The sequence below is a fragment of the Labrus bergylta genome, chromosome 7 (genome assembly GCF_963930695.1).
Source record: "Labrus bergylta chromosome 7, fLabBer1.1, whole genome shotgun sequence".
Lineage (NCBI taxonomy): Eukaryota > Metazoa > Chordata > Actinopteri > Labriformes > Labridae > Labrus > Labrus bergylta.
Genome location: NC_089201.1, coordinates 24,518,639 through 24,538,958, shown reverse-complemented (window position 1 = coordinate 24,538,958; position 20,320 = coordinate 24,518,639). Strand labels below are relative to the sequence as shown.

The 20,320-nt window shown below is 39.9% G+C and overlaps 1 protein-coding gene across 2 annotated transcripts; it reads right to left on the bottom strand.

Moving 5' to 3' along the window:
* Positions 1-3,962: 3,962 nt before the first annotated feature.
* LOC110003142 (disintegrin and metalloproteinase domain-containing protein 10) lies at positions 3,963-20,301 on the bottom strand. Of its 2 annotated transcripts, none has more exons than XM_065957117.1 (16): positions 20,141-20,301; positions 17,897-18,047; positions 14,952-15,070; positions 14,657-14,815; positions 14,011-14,111; positions 11,751-11,898; positions 10,608-10,705; positions 10,334-10,517; positions 9,718-9,881; positions 9,416-9,599; positions 8,676-8,823; positions 8,390-8,573; positions 8,181-8,289; positions 7,842-8,062; positions 7,626-7,752; positions 3,963-7,020 (listed from the first exon to the last, which is right to left on the bottom strand). In XM_065957117.1, exons 1-16 carry the CDS (start codon positions 20,205-20,207, stop codon positions 6,815-6,817), a joined length of 2,370 nt encoding a protein of 789 aa, XP_065813189.1. In that variant the 5' UTR covers positions 20,208-20,301; the 3' UTR covers positions 3,963-6,814. The 2 variants fall into 2 exon arrangements, with proteins under 2 accessions (XP_065813189.1, XP_065813190.1); XM_065957118.1 differs by having other exon boundaries at positions 11,751-11,895.
* Positions 20,302-20,320: the final 19 nt, after the last annotated feature.

The window sequence follows — 20,320 nt, the reverse complement described above, 5'->3', positions numbered from 1 at the left end:
TCTTCAACCTGGATTTAAAAGAGCTGAGAGTTTCAGCAGACCTGCAGTTTTCTGGGAGTTTGTTCCAGATATAAGGAGCATAGAAACTGAACGCTGGTTCTTCGTGTTCGGTTCTGACTCTGGGGACAGAGAGCAGACCGGTCCCAGACGACCTGAGCGGTCTGGATGGTTCGTAATTATTCAGAATGTCACTAATGTATTTTGGCCCTAAACCATTCAGCGCTTTATAAACCAGCAGCAGTATTTTAAAATCTATTCTCTGACAGACTGGGAGCCAAGTGTAAGGACCTCAGAACTGGAGTGATGTGATCAGCGTTCTGGAGCAGCTGGAGTTGTCTGTCTGATGTTTTAGGCAGACCTGTAAAGACACTGTTACAGTAATCAAGACGACTGAAGATAAAAGCATGGACAAGTTTTTCCAGGTCCTGCTGGGACATAAGTCGTCTGATTCTTGATATAATCTTCAGGTGATAGTAGGCTGACTTTGTAATTGTCTTAATGTGGCTTTTAAAATGCAGGTCTGAGTCCATCACTACACCTAGGTTTCTTGCCTGGTCTGTGGTTTTCAATTTAACTGACTGAAGCTGCGTGCTGACTCTTAGTCGCTCCTCCTTTGCTCCAAATACAACAACCTCAGTTTTGTCTTTGTTTAACTGTAGTCATACTATCTGCTTCATAACATACCTGCAGGGGGAAACATCCTCTACTGGACTTTTTGCCATGCGGCTGAAATCCACACCACCACAGCACTGTCGTTCCATGCACTACTTAGATATTTACTGTTTTAATCTCTCTCATATATTTTGGCAATTCAAAAGAGTCGCCTGAACTTCAGAGGTCAGAAGCCAGAACTTTGTATCTCCACACATTCCCTGGTGGCATTATAATTAAGAGCCAGCCTCCTGTGAGGCATCACTGCAAGCCACCACACTAACGTGCAGACTTGATGGGCTTACCTGTTTAGATTTTCTTACTTTCAAGTACATAATGTCAGTTCAAACCGTGGGACACACTCCTGTGGGAGGATGCCAGAAGATTATACTGTATGTCCAAAGCCCAGGCTGTGATTTGAACCCAGAACCCACTGGCTGTGAGGCATCAGTGCTAACCACCACACTAACCCTGCGTGTCTTTCTTGTGTAACTTTTTACAAAAAAAGAAAAAGAAAACAAGGAACAAGTTTGACTGTCTTTGCTGAATAATGCTCCCATCACCCAAAATGTAGTTTGTTTTTTTGTGTTTCATGAACACATGTCAGTCCTGTGTGGTTACCATTGATAAGACTTTCTACATAAATGTAAATACTGTATTATAGATCTAAGATGAACCCCCACTTTAGAGGATATTTTCATGAGAACAGTTGGTATTGAACTAATGGTTGTACATGCTTTCTATTATATAACAGTGGTTTAAAAGCGTGGTCCAATACTCCAGTGGACACTTGAACATTCTTTCTCCACACTGGAAGGCCTCTGCTGGGATTCACATCAAGAACCAGCCTGCTTTGAGGCGACAGTTCCACTTGCATTGCTTACTTGTTCAAGTTTTATTTACTTTCCAGTAAATAATGTTCGTTAAGTAGTTCGGTAGAGGGATTTGATCCATGCGGTGAGTTATGCAGGGTTGAACATACCTCAGCATCTACCTGTTTAAGTATTTTTTTATGGTTCATCAATAGCATGGTTGACAATCTGTGGGAGGAAGACAGAACACTTAAATCGCACAAATGCGTGTTCCTTCATAGCATCAACAACCATAGAAACGAGCTGAACAAGGAACCACTTCTTTGTTTCTGCGAAATCACAAGGACACCAAAATAATTCAGTATGAGGAATGTAGTTTTGAATAGTGTGGAACAAAAACTGATGTCACTCTTCTCCCTGTAGATTTTTGTTCATTTAAAAAAATGGGAGAAACAAGATTTGATAATAACCTGTGAAATCCCTCCAGCTGTCAGCATATTGTAATAATGACTTCTTTCCTTGCAGCAGATGCTTTAACAAGCTAAATCCACATTGACTAGCTTTAAGTTCCACACGACATAATCTGATGCTTGACAGTGAACTAGGACTTTTTACTCTTTGCTTCCTGTGTGTTTCCATTCTTTGTTAGTCAGTCTCCAAGGTCAGCTGCTCTTTGCGATGTGTCAGCTAGCCCTCAGCCCGGTCTACAGGCCGGTGCCACTTCCACAATCATGCTCTGTCACTGCACAGAGAGACAAAAGGTGCCCCTCGCTTATCAACTGTGATGTCAGCTCCTTGTACAGAGTTGGATCTCTATATGTAGAGCAGGGTTTGTGGTATTGGCCTCTCTGGTGGGACATTGTTTGAGGCACATAGGGACATCAGCTAGAAGAGCAGTTTGATCAAACGCGTTGTAGCATTGATTATAAAAATATAAACTAGAATGCAGCTCTCTGCCTGTATTATGTAGGAAATATTGAACCTAAACTGTTGTTGTGGTCGACTGTGCTCGGTCATGTCACAGCCGGCGAGTGCAGCCAAGGATCCATATTGAAAATCAATAGATTGCTTCATTCCATTGCATGTGTTAAAGCGTGCTTCCAGGATCTGACTTACACTTTCCTATGATTGTTATGTCATCAAACATACTCATAATGAGGGGGGAAAAGGTCATCAATATGTAAAGGCATAATGAGGGAGGAGCTGTGTGTGGTGCTGATGTTGGATGAAGCTCTCCCACAGCTGCTGCTCCCTCTGCTGTGGACGCCCCTCTACTGCAGTCAGCTACTTACTGTACAGACATATCAAACTCAACAAGGTGTGTTACACATACAGGATGCAATTTTCATGTCCAACATTTGAGGTGAGGAAAGATTTGTATGCAAACATCCCAAGTTCTTGCTACATTTCTACAAAAAAAATGAAAAAAAAAAAAGATAGAAAAAAGATTGAAGATGAGAAGAAAAGGGGGGACACATTTTTTTGAGATGCTATTTAGTCTGAGACCTTTGTTCGAGAACTGAGAGGGAAACTGTATACTTCCTAAAATCCCTTTTCTATACCTAAAGGGAAAAAATAAAACAAGGCTGCTGTAAAATTATACAACAAAACTAGTTGATAGCTAAGTTCATAATTTTATGACTCATTGCGCCTTTTAAAGAACACTTAAGTGATTTATAAGTGCACTCTCAAAGTCAGAAAGCTTCTCACCAGAGATTAATTTATATACTTAAAAACTAATGTCAAAAACTAAGGTGTCATTTGGGGGTTAAATGTCTTGCAAGGATACTTTGATACATATTGAACTGCCTAATCTAAAATTGCAATAAGTGGAAGAGCTCTTCCTATTGAACCACAGAGGTCCCTCTGATGATTACACTCCAGCAACCCCAGCAAGCTTTTATTTTGTGAGCACTGTTCTTGTCAGGATGAAAGAACTTCAAGCTGCAGAGGTCCAGATACACTTAAAAAAAAGAACATATACAGTATATATTGTGGAAACTTGTACTGCCTGTCATAAAATTTCTTCTCTTGATGGGTGACAAGCAGGATGATTGTCCTGCTTGTCACCCATCTTTATTACTTTAAGTATCAAGTGTAACGCAGACAGAGCTATTTATTTCGATCTGATTTTAAGGAGGACAAATGCCTGAAGAGAGACGAAAACCATTGCACTCATCAGCCTTTCTAAGAAATGTAGCTTTCTAATATTTTTTGATTTCACACCACATTTGACGTGATCAACCACCATTTGCTTATCACCTGGCCAGAATGAACCATTGGTTTCCAGGAAACGGCACTAAATTAGTTGGGGCCCTTTAAAAAACAGAAGCTTTATGTGTTTGATGAATATTGACTTCATCAGTCACTATGTATCTGTGGGGTTTCTCAGGGCTCTGTTTTGGCACCTCTCTACATTTGAGTTTCTTATGACCTCTTTCACGTAGACACTAAACTGCTGTACAGGAACAGAAACAGCCAAAGACAGCACACATTACAGACAGTAAACAGGGGTCTATTTTATTTTGAACCAGTCTTTTAATTAATGCATTTCAAGTACTCCAAAAATTACATCTCTTTGCACAATACAATTTGAAATCTTTTTTTTTTTTTTTTTTAGTAAAAATGTTCAAAGTGAACAAAAATTTCCGATACTGTATAAAACACAGTGAACATTAAAATCAGACAGTAGTATTACTTTTTAATCTTGTGTTCTTTCGGCCTACATCACCTACGACATTTCAACTCAATTTGGACATTTTCAGTGCACGTTTATCTAAAAACTTCTTTTTTTTTACCAAGACTACGAAATGAAAAAGAAAGTAAATTTACAGGCATTATTCTTCTGCGCTTCTACCCAAACCATGCCACAGGATAACGAAGACAAAAATGAGAATGTAACTCCATCACCCTGAACTGTTTTTATCATCGACGATGGTGGAGAAAAGTATCAGAAGCAAACTCCATTTCAACTAGCACATAGAAGAACATAAATAACTTAGCAGAAAGGAAAGTTTGTCACATATGAACATCTTTGAACAACTTACTCTGGAATTAGAATACAAAAAATGGAACAGATGTATCAAAATGTAATTTTTCATTTTCAAATGAAATGCTAATTTTTCGAAGTACTGTACAAGTTTACATGTAAATTCTCCAGGCGTCAACGGATGTGATTCGGCCTCGAAGATGACATTTTAAAAAGAGCTCCTTATTGTACAGACATGAGAAGTTTTAGACACCGCCGACCTGCCTGATTCATCTGCCATGTGAGATCAACTGTTGACTGTGAGACATTACTTTTAAAGTCCCCTCCAGAGCACGTGTGTGACTAGAACAACCATTAGGACAGTGTTGTAAGATATTAGCTGTGATTAGTATTGCATGCATTCAGAAAAAATAATGCCAGGATGCCAATTAAGTCAGAGCACACACACGAAAAAAACTTTGCTGAATATCTAATGCAAAACATCAAAGTTTTTACTGCCTGCGTCCAACTTTTCACCCACTCCCATTATCCTATTTGTGGACAAAATGTAAATAAATCCTAGGACATCATGACCAGATTTTGAAATCCATTCGCTTAGTGTAACCATATGATCACTTCCCAAAGCATCCCCTCATGCTGTGCTGCAGCAGCGAGGGAAGGAAGAAAACACCTGAGGTCAAACAATCCCACAAAAAAATAAAATAAAATAAAAGCTCACATCCCTCCTTCATTTCTTTCTCTGAAAGTGGCTCCTCTTAAAGTTTCCTGGTATGCCGATGTGAACTCACACTGACGGCTGCACTCGTGAACTCTCAAGGGGATGATGAATCTGACCAGGATGTAACTGCAGGTGATTTTTTTTTTTTTTTAAAGTAAATCAAACGGCAGCAGCTTGTCTCCTGTGAAAATAGTGAACACACAGAGGAATGTAATACTGTGACAGCACTGCTGCGAGGCTCCTCCCACTCGCTTTAAGACTAACAGTTACAGCTGTCAAAGTAAATAGTGTTGAGTGACATACAAATATTACAGACCTTGGTCAATTAATAGTCACATTTAATAAATGTGTCTGCATGCCCACATTGAAAAGTTCTTAGATTCGCTATCTGAAGAATAATAGAATGATTTAATCATACTTTTTTTTTTTTTTACATCCACACACTGGAGTCGTTTTTAAATTTATTTCAACACTCATGTAAACTAACTCTGTAATGTGATAGACTCTCACTTCTAAACTAAGCCACAGCATCCCTCCTTTCCCTCGTCTTCATATCAGAACCGGTAGACTCATCATCTTCATCAGCTTCAGTTAGTGGTTATTCATTCTTCATTATCAAAAACATAATCAATAAAGACAATAAAAAGGTGTACCAAACTAGGCGATCTCTTTCCCTTTCTGTTCCCACGACCCCTTCCGTCATCTAGCTTGTTACACAACATGAGCGAAACAGGATGTTAGAAAGACAATTAAAAAAAAAAAGATGAGAAAAAGAGACCTTGAACAAAGAAGGCCTGAAAAGTGGGATATGGTGATCTTCAAATCCGAAATCTAGCAATCTAACGATAGTGACAGAGATCCACCTGATTGGACGACTGCAGGGAGAACTTGATGGCGTCAAATCCTCCACAATGAGTCGACCAAGGAACTCATCACAACCATCATTCCTTCAATAAATGTGTTAATAGTCCTGAGAGCACTAACTGAATAATCAAAGAAAAAAAAAAGTGAAGAATTACACATATACAGTAGAAGAAATAGTTTGTTTTCACTTATGATACACTAAATATGTACAGTCACATGCAGAAGACTGTCTGCACGAGAGACCGGAGCCTGTGTCTTTTGCCGTTTGACATGTGTAAATCACTAAAGTGCCGCAAATCCTCACCGAGTGTCTCTCATTCCTGGCAAGAATGGCGGAAAGAAAAATAAACAAAGAAAAATAGCACGGAACAATTCACCAGCAGCCACGGGCGTGTCACTCAAAGAAGATGTTGCAATCGACCAAAAAAACAAACAAACAAACAAACAAAAAAAACACAGCACAGAATGTACTAAAGCTACACATGATTCCTTAACTCCTTGGCACTCCTTAAAAAGAAAAAAGAAGAGGTGGAAAAAGATGCTAGATCACACTGCATTTGGAAATGGCTGATGGTCGAGTCCACTCCACAAAGAGCCAATCGAGTTGCTAGATAGTGTTTTCTGTTTTCCATGTGTCTGTTTTGTCTGTCAATGGAGGATGATATGATGATGACTAACAACCATGTCAGGCTTTTCTTTGGATGGAGTGACGCTTTTGTTTCCCACTGTAGGCACAAGGAGGAGCCAAGGCATTGGGGGGAGGGGGCGGGATGCAGGGTCTCAGCGTCTCATCTGACCCATCTGATAGTTCTCTCGGGGCTGACGGTGGTGCCTCTGGGGCTGCGCCTGAGGCTGAGGCTGCCTCTGGGGTTGCCGCTGGCCGCCGTGCCTTCCGTGCCCGCCGTGCTGGTGGGAGTGCGGGTGCTGAGACTGATGCTGCACCTGGGAGTTAGCGTGCTGCTGCGCTCGCCGCCTCTTCAAAGTGCCTGTCAGGAGGAAGGCAGTTAATTAAGCTTGTTAAAAGACGGTGGGATCACTCCAAACTAAATTAAGACTTGTGACACTCTGTAAACATTTTCATTGGAGTCATCTCTCGCAGACTGAAAGGGTGTAGCAGTCTGTGTCAAACCGTAAAATATCAAATTTGAGGCATGAAAAAGCGGATGATGAAAGTGTGGCACTATAATGTAAACAGAAAAATGTGAACACGTTTAGGACCGACACATGACATTAACTTGCATCATCTTTGTGAAAGTTTGGAAAATGTAGAAAAACAGGAGAAAAGGCTTTGGCCATGGAGCTGCAACCTACACACAGTGAAAAACCAGGAAAACGGAGGACAGCCCAAGAGGACCATGGGCCTCATTCAGCAGATGATTTTAGGACGATATATTTTCTGTTAACCAACATCTTTAAGTTTGACAATTTATATTGTGTGTTTTGTTTTTTTTAAGTTGTGCATGTGGCTTTAACCGTGGAACAAGCAGGACATTTGACTTTCACAAAAGCCTTTGCTGAGGTTTATGAATAAATATGCTTTAGGATCATTTCTCTGGTGTGATTAAGTTTATCTGTGACTCTCTGGACTCACCTGGAAGTGGTTTGGGAGGGGGAAGTTTGGGGTTACTGCTCGGGGTGTGCACGCTACAGATCTTAATGAAGCCAGCCATGAGCATGATAAGAGCAATACCCATCAACAACACTGCCCACCAATGAGCCTGGAAAAGAAGGAAACTCAAATCAGGCAAAAGTTACTAACAATATTTAATAACATATATTTTTTTCATTTTAGGAAGTGAATTCATACCACAATCCACTCTGCAATGTTCTCATAGAGCTCTGGGTTAAAGATGGCCTTCTTCAGCCTGGCCAGTGGTCCATCTGCATCCACTAAACGGCACTTCATGAACACGTCACAGTAGCCCTTGAAGTCATTGCAGGGCGAGCCAGCTGGCAGCGTAGTCACTTTCTTATTGAAGAAACGAGCCAGACGCTCCGATCCTGTGCTGCTGCATGTGTTGGGATTCACTGTGGAGACAAAAAATCACAGACAGTCAACACAATATAAAATGACAAAGATTCAATTCAAGGCATATCTTCTTTAAATAAATGATTCATCAAGGTGGGGAAGGAGGAAATGACTCACTCTTCTCCATGCAGCAAACGTGGCACAGCTCAGTCTCATCTTTGCCATCTTGGCTGGCACAGGTACACGCCTCGAGTCCGTACTTCTCACAGATGGAGCCAGAGCAGCCCTGCGGGGGAGGAGCACGAGGACAGGCCAGATCAGACACTGAGTGCCATGAATATAAAGTTGCTATAACAACCAGTTCCTCCAGGTGTGAAGACACTTACTCCGTTGAGGCAGACTTGAGTTTCTCCATGGCAGGCGGTGAAGTTGGCCTTGGGCTCAGACGTGGGGCATTGAGGGCTTACTCCGTTACACATGCCCTGGTGAGCGCACTCTGAATCCTCCCTGCACTTCTCGTTACGGCCCTTATAGCTGCACTCGGCAGTACAACAAGGACCCTGGCTGGGACTGATGGGAGAGAAATGTGAGAGAAGTATTCAGTCAAGTGTGGTCACAGTTAATCTTGTTGAGATTCCTATAAATGATGATGCTTTAAACGAGTCCATTTACCTGCAGACTTTGTTGGGTTTTAACTTGCACTTGTTGTCTCCCTGGTTGGCGTCATAGCAGCACTGGTCTCTGCACTGATCACTGTAGCCGCAGTCACACTCCTCTCCTGGCTCCACCAGGCCGTTACCACAGATGGGCTGGCCAGACTCTGTTTGAAAAAGTAAAAAATAAGCATGGAGTCTGGCTCAGAAATCATGTCTTTCATACTTTGGTTTTGTAATGAGACAGTTTTCATATCTAATGCCTCATTCACTCAGAGCGAACAAATATTGTTCTGAAGGAAGAAAAGAAATCGGAGAGCGAGAACCTATTACAACTCTTCAGGTTTAGTTTTTGTAAAAAGGCAAAAATAAAATAATACAATAGCAAAGTATCAAGCTGAAACCAGCAGCTTATTTTAAAAAACAAAAAAAACATTTGAGACATTTATTTATAGGCTGAAGCAAAACACAGAGTTTTTGTTGCCATGACACACATGGTTAATAAGATTTTTTTTTTATGCTACCCATTCAGATTTGTGTTGAGTGTCAATTCCACAACATGCCAAATAAACTTGGTAAAAATAAAACTGGAGTAGTGCTGTTCATTGGATCGTCTCTAAGACACTGTGGTTGAAATCTAAAACACTCATCAGTACGGAGAAAGTAAAATCTGAATGACATTGCGGTTCATTTTAAAAAGAAACAAAAGAATAAAATGTAAAATTGTATTTACAATTTGACCAAAAAAGTACAACGTACCGACAAAACAGTTGCTCCTCTTTTTCTCCAGCACCTGGCTGATGTTGCGCACGCTACATATGGAAAACTTATTGTTGTTGAGCTTGTCTCCAGATGTAGCCCTTGCATACATGATATAATTGCCCTTTTCTTTCTTGTCTTGGCTTTTAGCTTCTCCGGGCGTGCACTCAGATCCAGAATCATGCTGAGAGTGAGACAAGAAAAAAAAAAAGCCCAAGTTTAAAAGAAGAAGGGACAGAGTTTGAGATACTAATAAATTCCTCCTTGTCTTGCATGAAATGTGGCACATCTAAGTAACTCACCGGGGAGCCGAAGTTGTGTCCTACTTCATGTGCAAAAGTGATATGGGAGACCTTAGGAGGTACGTGGGAGGCGTAGTTCTGTACAGTGATTATGCCAGTGTTGAGAGATTTCTTCTTTCCGTCCGAGTACAGCTTGCTTTTTTCACAGATGCCTCCGGAGCTCCCTAGAAATGAAAAATTGCGGATGTTAAAGCATACCTTCTTTCAGATCACAGCTTTGTGAAATGAAGGTTTTTTACTTATTAAAAAGCAGGGACTTTCATTTAGCCCAAATGTGTTTGAAGATGTTTTTAATTTTAGATTTAGATTTTTTTTTGTCATCACTGGTATGAGACACTTATCTGTCCAGTGTATTTAAAGATTGTTTCAATGTTGTTTTTTTAAGAATGCAGCACAAAAATCACATTTCTAGTTTACTTAACCAGTAACAGTGTGTCTGCCTATTCTCAATAAATGAGCATGTACAACCCCACTAACCACGTATGTACCATTGGTAGCTACAATGTATAAAGCAGCCACGCTTCTGTTATCTATGACCTTATGCTTTTAAAATGCTAGCATCAAGAGGTTTGATATTTGCAGTTGTTGACCACATGCACTGTCTGTCTTTGAGTACCTGAAGGGGCGCCGACCCAGGCCAGACCCAACACCCCATCATCAAAGTCTCTGTCGGTGAAAACATAAGCCAAGCAGTAGTCGTCATGGTTCTGCTCTGAATTCAGCTCCAGGAACTTCTCCACCCCGATGTTGGCAAAGCGAAACGGGTTGGACCTGTCCCTCTCATCATTGGTGGTGTTAATCTACACAAGGGGACGACGATGAGCTCATAGGAAACATGGAAAAATTCAAAAAAATAAAAAAAATAAATAAACAATCTGCAGGAGACTCACTCTGATCCTTTTCACCATGAAGCTGATGTTGCGAATACCCATGAAGTCTGTGCCCTGGTAGATGGCATCAATGGCCTTGACATGACTGGAGATCTGAGGTGAGAGACATAAGCAAAAAAAGAGCTTTAACCCCTGAGTCTCAAGGAACAATTTATGAAGCTGTTGAATTTCAGTGCTACAACCACACTGTGCGCGCAAATATACATGGAGAGAGGCATCCAGAATTTCATATTGTATCTTAAGCAGTAATAACTGGAAGAGTTCAACCTTTTGAGAAACTCACTTACAGGCCTTCTGAAAAGGAGTTACATGACAAGATGGCAACCGCACTCGTTTAGCGTAAAACTGGAAATATTAGAAAGCAGGTAGCATGGGGAGGTCTACATGTTACACAGGTACACCCACCACCACCTCTAAAGTTAATTAATTGATATGTACTATCTCATTCAACAACTTGTTATCAATTTTATAGTTAAACCCTTGGAGAAAAAAAAGCACATGTCAGCAGTTCCTGAAACTCACTATGGTTGTGCCCAAATTCACTCAATAATAACCTTTGAACCCACTATGTATTGTGTTTGCCATTTCGTAATGCTGTTTAATGTTACTTAAAATTACTCTACTCCAAATAGTAGACTCAAAGTATCTCATGTATTATTGTACTGACTGTGGCCACTAACACAGCACTATAAACCACCGTGCACTGCGCTCAGAGTAAGAACAGCAATGTCTTCATTTCATACAAGCACAGAGAAAAGAAGCCAAGCAGTGTCTGAAAGGCTGTTGTTGTTGTTTGCTGATGAATTACCGTAACTAGATAGCCCTCTTCATAGAAGTTCCTATATACTGAGCATGATTTGTGAGGAAACCTATTTTTCTGTAGGAATGATTGCCCTTACATAGATTCATCGTTTTTGGCCTTTGTTCCTCTGTTGCAAGTGTTATGGCTCACCACTCACACCGAATAAATACAATATTATTCCACTACCAACTGCCTTTACACTCTTCGGTGTTACTGCTGGTTAAAAATATACCTCTCCTCCAACACTAGACACGAATCCTACCTACTGACTGTGTAAATCTAATCCCTAAAGCAGCACAGTAGGATGTGTCAGGTAAGTAGCTGACTGTGTGTTACCTGAGCGATGACAGCTTCTCTGGTCTTGTAGTACTTGTAGAAGAGGTGGTCTGTCTGAATGAAAAGCTGGCAGGTGTTTTTCTCAACCTGGGCCATCCTCTTCTTCCTCAGCAGCACAGGTTCATTAAAGGCAGTCTCAGTGTGGAGCTCCTGCTGTGGAGAAGAAGAAGTCGAAGATTAAATAAAACATATATGTAGCATTTTCAACCAAACAGTGGCTAAATAAATCATGTCTGGTATTTTTAGGCATTTTCAGCTACAGTATGTTCCATCAAGTGCGACTGAAAAACATGTACTGTATGTGTACCACCAGCCTGATGGAGGGGGAGAAATCATTTAAGTAAAATCACATCAAATGTCTTGTTTGAAAACATAATAGAAAAAAATCCTATTCATTTAAAAAACATTTGTTACACATGTTATTACTGCTCGTGCATTTTATGACTCTTGAGTTTAGAAGGTTAACCTAACAGCTCCTAATATACTTTTTTTTTTTTTTTGTTTAAACTTCATGACATGAACCTCAGAACTTCCTGCACTCATGTACTGGTGTACTTCAAAACCAGATGGCATCACTGTTGGGTGTAGTCATATGTGAAACAGAGCACAACAGAGCTATTGTTTAAAGGGGAGGGGTTATAATTCACTTACAAAGAAAAACTGTGTTGATGTAACATTTCCAAATAATTCTCAAGGAATACGCTTTGGTGATGCTTTTCCTGCAGGAGCTCCATTGTTTTTTTTTATGCTTGCAGTCAAACCTGCCCCTAGATCTTAAGTTCAACTTTTTTTACACGGTCAAGGTCTAGTCAAAACAACACAGCACTTAAAAAGACAGAACAATAAATAAGATATGTTTCTGAAAGCTCCAAAAAAACTTCACTTTATAACCAATGCATAATATACAGACACACAGATATATCCATATACAGACACATATATCATGCATGCATATATATGCCTCTACATCCATACATACACACGTACAGTATATAAATAACTGTAATCATAAAAAGAGGCATCTGAACCAGTGTCTCCATAACTGGGACTGATAGCAAACACTATTGTATCTGATGTGCGACATTACCAACATGATTTCATTCTTAGAGGTGTCAAGTCGCCAAATAAATGTATACACAAGATTTCTTAATACAGCTTGGAGTATTAATGTGTGCAACACCACACTTGCACTGCACCCTCTAGGTCTCTTCAGTAGTATTCTAAAAGTGTGATTCTAAGCTACTTGCAGTGTCTAATACTGGCTTTCTTATAGTTTGTCCTAAAGTGTGCAGTAAACAGAGGTGTACAAAATGCAATTCAAATCAAACAGTTTCACAGCATCTGAACACAAACGTGTCCTGTGTGTAAGGATGTTTGCTGCAGCATTGCCTTCAGATATCATCATCGTCTGAAGTTTTTCTTCTTCAATGAAGATATTTGAATTTTTTACAGACATCTAGATTATAATTTGCCCTTTTTAAACACAGAAAAATTCAGTGTCTGATTCTCTTTAGTGCAACAGATCAACACAGCACTCTTAACTGTTGTTATATTTGACATGGTGTTCAGAACCATGAACAGAACATGCAGTCAGTATGGAGACCAGCACTATACAATATACTAATTCAAAAAGAACTCAGGACAAAGTTCCCCCTCGTCTCACACCATTACTTTCACTAAAGGGGGCTGACACACTATGGCCCCAGTTTACCTACAATGTCTCGTTGGCTGACCAATAAGCGAAGACTCTCACAATGTGTTTGAGGACTACTCTTAACTCTTTCAGTCATTTTAACAAGCAGCTTTTTATGATGCATCAATTAAACACATGACAACTGACAAGGACCTGTTTACAACTTCCGTTAGTACATATTAACCCAATTCTGTGCCATGATAAGCTTTAAACCCAGAGCACCCTTTAGGAACTATTTAAAACTTCATCCAGAGGACTGCACGGCCCGATGTCAAGCTTCTCTTTAGATTTCAATGAATGCATACAGGGTGATAATTTATTAAGCGTATCAAGTGAAGTAATAAACTATCAAAAATATAAGCAGAGCACACATTTCCAAAAACATATAAATATTGTGTAGACACCCATTAACTTTGAAACATTTGAAAAAGGTTTTTCTCATCAGTGCGACTTCAAAAATTGACAAGCTGACTTTCAAAGAGGCTCCATGTGGACCTCTGGCCCTGACTTAGAACCAAACTCTCTCTCTAAAAGACACTGAAGGGTTTTGTGTGGCGTGCGGATGAGTTTACCTTGTGCAGCTCCTCGACAGCTGAGGCTTGGTACCTCTTCATCCTATCAAACACTGTGCTATCAGCACAGCCTCCCTCTGGGCCGTACTTGTGCGGATAGTCTGAGTGAAAACAGTCAGACACAACACTGTCAGGATTATGGAAGACAATGATAGCTGCTTACCCCCTGAGTCAATCTATTTCTGGCGCTATTCACCACCTGCTAAAGGATGTACTTACAGAACACTCGAGCCTAGCTTTACAATGGGAGCTGTTACTTTCCTGTCATTTTCATTAGCAATTCCTCTCAGATTTGTGCTTAATTAGCCTATACAATATGTACACAGATGATTTCAAATTAGGGGATGTCAGTGTGGTGAAGAAGGCTCTGTGCTGACTTTCAGTACCAACATTATAAAGTCTGCTAAAAAAATGAACCTTTAGCCCGGGAGATAATTCGTGTATAACTCAGCTAATGAGCACCGCGGGTATCTGCCCCCTGGAGGGTGATCACGCCAACCTGCCTCTGTCAGCGCAGCTGCCCTATCCTTGCACTTTCTTGATCACACATTTACATATACGTGCATCCAATTACATATACTCTGTGATTACAAGAAAATTGCTTGTCAGAGTGTTTGTGTTGTAGCTGCAGATGTCATAGACTCACGTATATCGTCTTCATGGTAGATGACTGAGTGGAAGGGCACATCTTTGCCCTCCAGGTACCTCTCAACAGGCTCCACGTAGTAATTGCCGTGGTAGCTTTGAATGAAGCCCTCGAACTTACCATCCACAATGGCACCATGAGTAAGGGTACCTTTCTCACCTGGGAATCCAAATCATCACAGAGGTGTCAGGGTATTCACACATGATCAGGTATTCATTTTTCCCTGTTTGAAAAATGCTTTGGATCACATGTCTGAAAAAAACATCAAACATCAAAAAGAGAAAGGCAACCGTACCATAGATTTCTCCGGTGTAGATATGTGAGGTATCATACGGAACCTCTTGTCCTGAAATCTCCACCTTTAAATCTTGGGCAAACAACTTGGTATCCCTCTTCATTCGTAAATTAAATTGCCTGAAATCGAAGAGATGAAACTATAAGCAATAAGGAAGAAAGACATGAAAGAGATGACAATAATCCCAAATAGAGCCTAACCGATTATCTGTGTGCTGTTATCGGGATATATTGGTCAAGACAGATATATCAGCACATGTTTACAAAAAAGAAATACATGTATAGCATTAGTCTAGCATTAGTCTAAACAATTCCATATTGGTTGCTCTCTTCTTATTATGTGGTACTCAGAGGTTTGTTGGTCTTGATGTCCCCAAACTGTCTGCAGATATGATTCATGTCATGGAGTGTGCTCCTATGAATTTGGGTATGGAAATGTATTTAATTCACTTCAGGTAAGCAATATGCATCCAGCATTTTAAAAAAGGAGAGTGCAAATGAAAGGGGAAAGAGAAAGAAAGGGCTCTCTTTGTTTGGCAGGTAGTATAAAATCGTAGCTGTTTCTGTTAAACAAAAGAAGTGCAGTCTTTATCTAGCAAGCGAGGGAACAAACATCAGAACATCTTGGAACAATACTGTTTTGCTTACATGTGGCAGGGAAATAAAGATGTCACAGTAAAACTTTGGACTTGTTTACGCTACTGCAGGCATAGAAGTTTAATTAATTGCAAGAGAACCAAGATCTTTGTTATTGGGTAAATATGGTCAAACTTGACGTGATGGAAAGTAAATCCTGCCGAGATGTGTACTGAACATATTGAATCTTTCTCGGTTTCCATTTTTTTACTTAATCTTTGGGGGAAAACAAGACTTTCTACACTGAAATTCTATCTGGAAACATGCTTTTACACAAAACCAGAGAGCGGGAGGTGGCTGCAGAGCAGCAAATTAAATGTAAGAACTTGTGTTGTGTCCCTAGCTTTGTAATGAATTCAGAGGAAAAGCAGCTGACACATTCTGGCTTTCAAAAGAACAGACATCTTAGTTCCGTGTGTTTGTTTGCTCAGCTCTTATCATTCTTTTCCCTTTTAAGCAACATCAGTGTTTGGGAACAGCAGGCCCTGCTACAGGCAGGACGATAAAGAGCCTATGCCAAGCTCCAAGCCAGATGGTCTTGACTTTGTCATGGAGAGTGTAGGGATTTTCACTCAAACAACACTACCACTTCAAAATGCTGGATGAAGGACCATTGCAAGGATCATATGTATGAATTCATCCATCTTCTTTACCTGGAGGGGGTAGCCACCCAGGTATCAAACGTACACAAACACCTGATCCGTCACAGGGAAACAAACAACTTACACTAAAGCACAATATCTATGTCACCTGACCTGTTTTTAGATTATGGCAGGAAATCAGAATGGACCCACTATTGGGCTGCATAATTCATCAAAATTGCTATATAGATAAATAAAGTATCCATATCACAGAAGCTGTGTGCAGCATTTAAATGTTGTACTGTGGTGATGCAGAGATGCCCTGGCCTGGAAGTCATATTCTCCAGTTATCAGAAAATATGTGTGTTAGTATAGACCCCTTACAAATGTCACATCGCTTTGATGGTAAAAGTCTTTCACTGAAAATAAACAGTGATACAAAAATGATTATATCCACTTATCATTACAGATCGCAAACCTTACATCCATTCCTCCACTATTGTACAGCCCTGGCTGCCACTCATAATGACCATTATCACCTAACGTTGTGACTGTTGTCTAAAATAACTGTGTTATATCAATCAATGTTACAAAATACAGTAGAGATCCTCTCATTTCCCCCCTTACGATACAGACTCCAATATCTAAACTTGAGTATTGGCTGATACGGAGTGTCCCTCTGATATTAGTGTTATAAAAATATATACCGGTACATAATATCACAAAAAAGTCACTTATTTCTGCCATTTTACCAGCTTAATTGACTAACTTTACACTTTTAGCAAGCAACACACTATTTATATCTGTTCTTGTCAGAAGATCATCTACCAGAAACCAGCTACCTTGAGAGGGGCTTGTTGATCATGGCACTTAAGAGGCTGATACTGATCCCTCCCAAGAATCGGAACAACAGAAAATACAAGTTACAATAATCTAAAAACTTGTAAAAAGTTGTAAATACATAAAGACCCAATATTCCCATGTATACAAATTATAAACTGAGAATATGGGAGTAGAGAATGCATAGTATTTTGAATAGTTAAATGTCTTTGGATGCACCATTTGATACTCTTTTTTTGCTCTAAAGTTAAGTACAAAACTACACAGAAAGAAACTACAATGAGATTTGAATCCATCATTGTAGAGCAAGTGGCCCTATTCAGACTGCCGCTTCAGGGCACCGTTGACGTTTCCCTTCAATCTAAATATCACACAGACGCATAATGAGGGGACAAAGGGTACCGAAGGAGCAGCAGAGGTGACACAGGTGCAAGGTGGGATCCGCAGACACAGAGGGGAAGTGCAATACTATGTGTTTGTGCGTGTCTGACTGTGTGTATGTGGAGCTCCTGCTGTGCTGTGTTTCCGCACAACAAAGAATGAGAATTCACAGACTGGGACAATGATATTACACCGTCCCGGAATCAGTATCTATATGCTGATGGCTGAGCTTAGTTACGACACTTTTCCAGAAACACATTTTGAAAAAGGCTTATGATTTATAAAACGGGACCAAATGTAAAAAAAAAACTTTCAATCAAAACTGCAAATCTCTGCAACAGCTACCCTCTATTTTTAACCATAAACAACAATGTAGGCATATCATGTGATGAGCTTTGAAATGTATAAGCAGACAGGTAAATAAAGACATAGATAAGAAGAGACAAAAACAGACTGAGACCCAGACAAAGTTTCCCCTCAGGTTATTATGTGAAGAAAATTGACAAACCTTCCATGGGCATGAAAATCTAAATGAAGGAACTTGTCTTCATGAGAGAACGCCCTCTTGGCCCTCTGATGCTTGCTGTGCACAAGCTCTGTGTCGTAGGACAGGCCTTCATAGTGACGGATGTACTTGTTCAGGGGATTTCTATAGTGTCCTATGTGAAAAGAAAAGAGAAACTCTTGTTATCAGCGAAAAGTGATATGATGTCCTTATAGATACCAAAATAAGTTACAACACACAAACCAATATAAGTACAGTCGTTCATTCAAGGTTGAACATGCATGTAACTGTGTATTTATACTGTATGAGCCCTAACCCTTGTTCTGAATTTGTTAAGTAAACATTATAGGTTTAAGGTAACATAAAAATAAACAAATTCAAATTCACTCCAAAAAATGTAGTAAATTAAAAACAAAAAAGTTACTAAGCTTGTGAAAGACACTTTTTGTCATCTTCATTAGTTTTAGTGTGGCAGTCAACCCGAAGCTTTAGATAATTTATCCTGCCTCTTTTGGGTGACAATACAGTGTTTCAGCAAAGTTTTCAGAGTCAAAAACTTGGACATGGTACATCAAAAAAAAAAATCTAAATTCAGGCAGACACACAAAAAATTGATGATCAGGGCAGATGTCTAAAAGGCAGGGTTACTACAAACTGACAGCATACCAGTAGTCTGTGTTTTAAAATTCAGCTAAATCCATTTGAATCAAATGAAGGCCGGTTCTGGAGCTCAAGCACAGCCCCCAACGTCCCAGCGTTATTATTTATCCACCAGAAGAGTGGGTGGAGGGCTCTGGGAAAAAATAATCCTGAAGCACCTCCACCCATTTCGCCAACTTCTTCACACTCAAAAAGCATTGCTTGAAAACACTTATTTTTGTTAAGACAATTACGGCCCTCCAGTAAGTGGATTTGTTTTTGATGTTTTGCATAGTATACTGTGCATACAGGCTAATCTGAAAAAAGAAATCACACATGTACCCACATAGCATGTCAACCAAAAGAGAGTGCTTTGAGTAAATACAGTAATTAGTTCTGTCTGACACATAATTACGCCTGACTAGTGAGCCATAAACTACAAGACTCAGTCTAAGTATGTAACATAGATGGTGAAGTAGCCCAGGCTTCAGTTATTTCCCGTTCATGTGAATTATGAAATATTGAAATGCTAACATTAAATATTTCAGTGAGGTGACTATGAAAAAAGAAGGCAATGACTGCAATTTCTAAATGTCTTACAGCAAATACTGAACATTGAGCAAATAAATAATTCCTCCGTGTCTGTGACCATTCAATACTGACAAGAAATATTAAAAAATCCCACACAATAACAACAGAAAGCAAGAAATAAACACCAAAAAGCAACATTACATGTTAATTTGAACAAGTCAATTGGCCTGTTTTATGTTGACAGTTTGACAAGAGATCAATCTTGTGGTTAAAAAAAAACATGAAGAATGTCAAATTTAATTATGAACCTTAAATCTACCTGAGAGTTTAAAGTCAGAAACCTCAAATGTATTTGGGTATGAAGCCCAGTAGCACAATATAGCAGGTGTTTGATACCTGGTGCATATCCCAATTCATTACAGAGTTTAAATGAGGGGGATTTTAGATCCCTTAATAATAAAACAGATATTATTTAACATATTTTTTTAAGATAAACTAGAATATATAAGGAGGACAGCAGACACACACTGTGACTATCAGAGAAACCAAAAAATAATAATAATAATTTCTGGAAACTTGTGTCATTTAAATTGCAAATGCAGAAAATGTGGTTGGTTACAATTTAAATTTAAACTTAGTTGCTGTTGATAGAAAAAAAACCCCCAAAAAACCCGTTTACGTTAGCTTCAGTTAGCATTCAGCTAAGGGTCCGTTAACCCAGTCGGTATCCCCGTCCTCTCATAACAATGGCTGTCGGCGCTGTTCACACGATAACAACAAAACCGAGCCAACGCTGACAACACAACCGGTGACAACACATGGAAACAACTCCTCAGTGTGCGATTCGTTCAACAAACCGCACGAATGACAGTCAGCTTTTACGCGTTGTGTGATTTGTAAGCTTGAACTAAATACGGCTAAAAAGGGTGCAGTCCTCTTCATAACAAGCAGGCCCCGCTGCTGATCCTCTCTCGGTTAGCTCACAAGGCTATCAGCCCTTTTCTTGCTGCTCCCGCTTTGCTTTCAGGAATTCAACACAACTTGAAAGGGTTTTTTTTCCCCCCCACTGAAACTCACCTTGGGCGTCGTTTAGTAAACACGCGAAGAGAAACACTTTAAGAAGAAGCATTTCTGCCAAATCCATTGTTAGAGCATTGATGCCGTTTTCACTTTATTGTCCTACTTAGATAGGCGCAGACGCCCTGTGTGTGTTTATTGCACCTTCCTCCGCTCATCGCCTCCTCTCTCGCACAACGT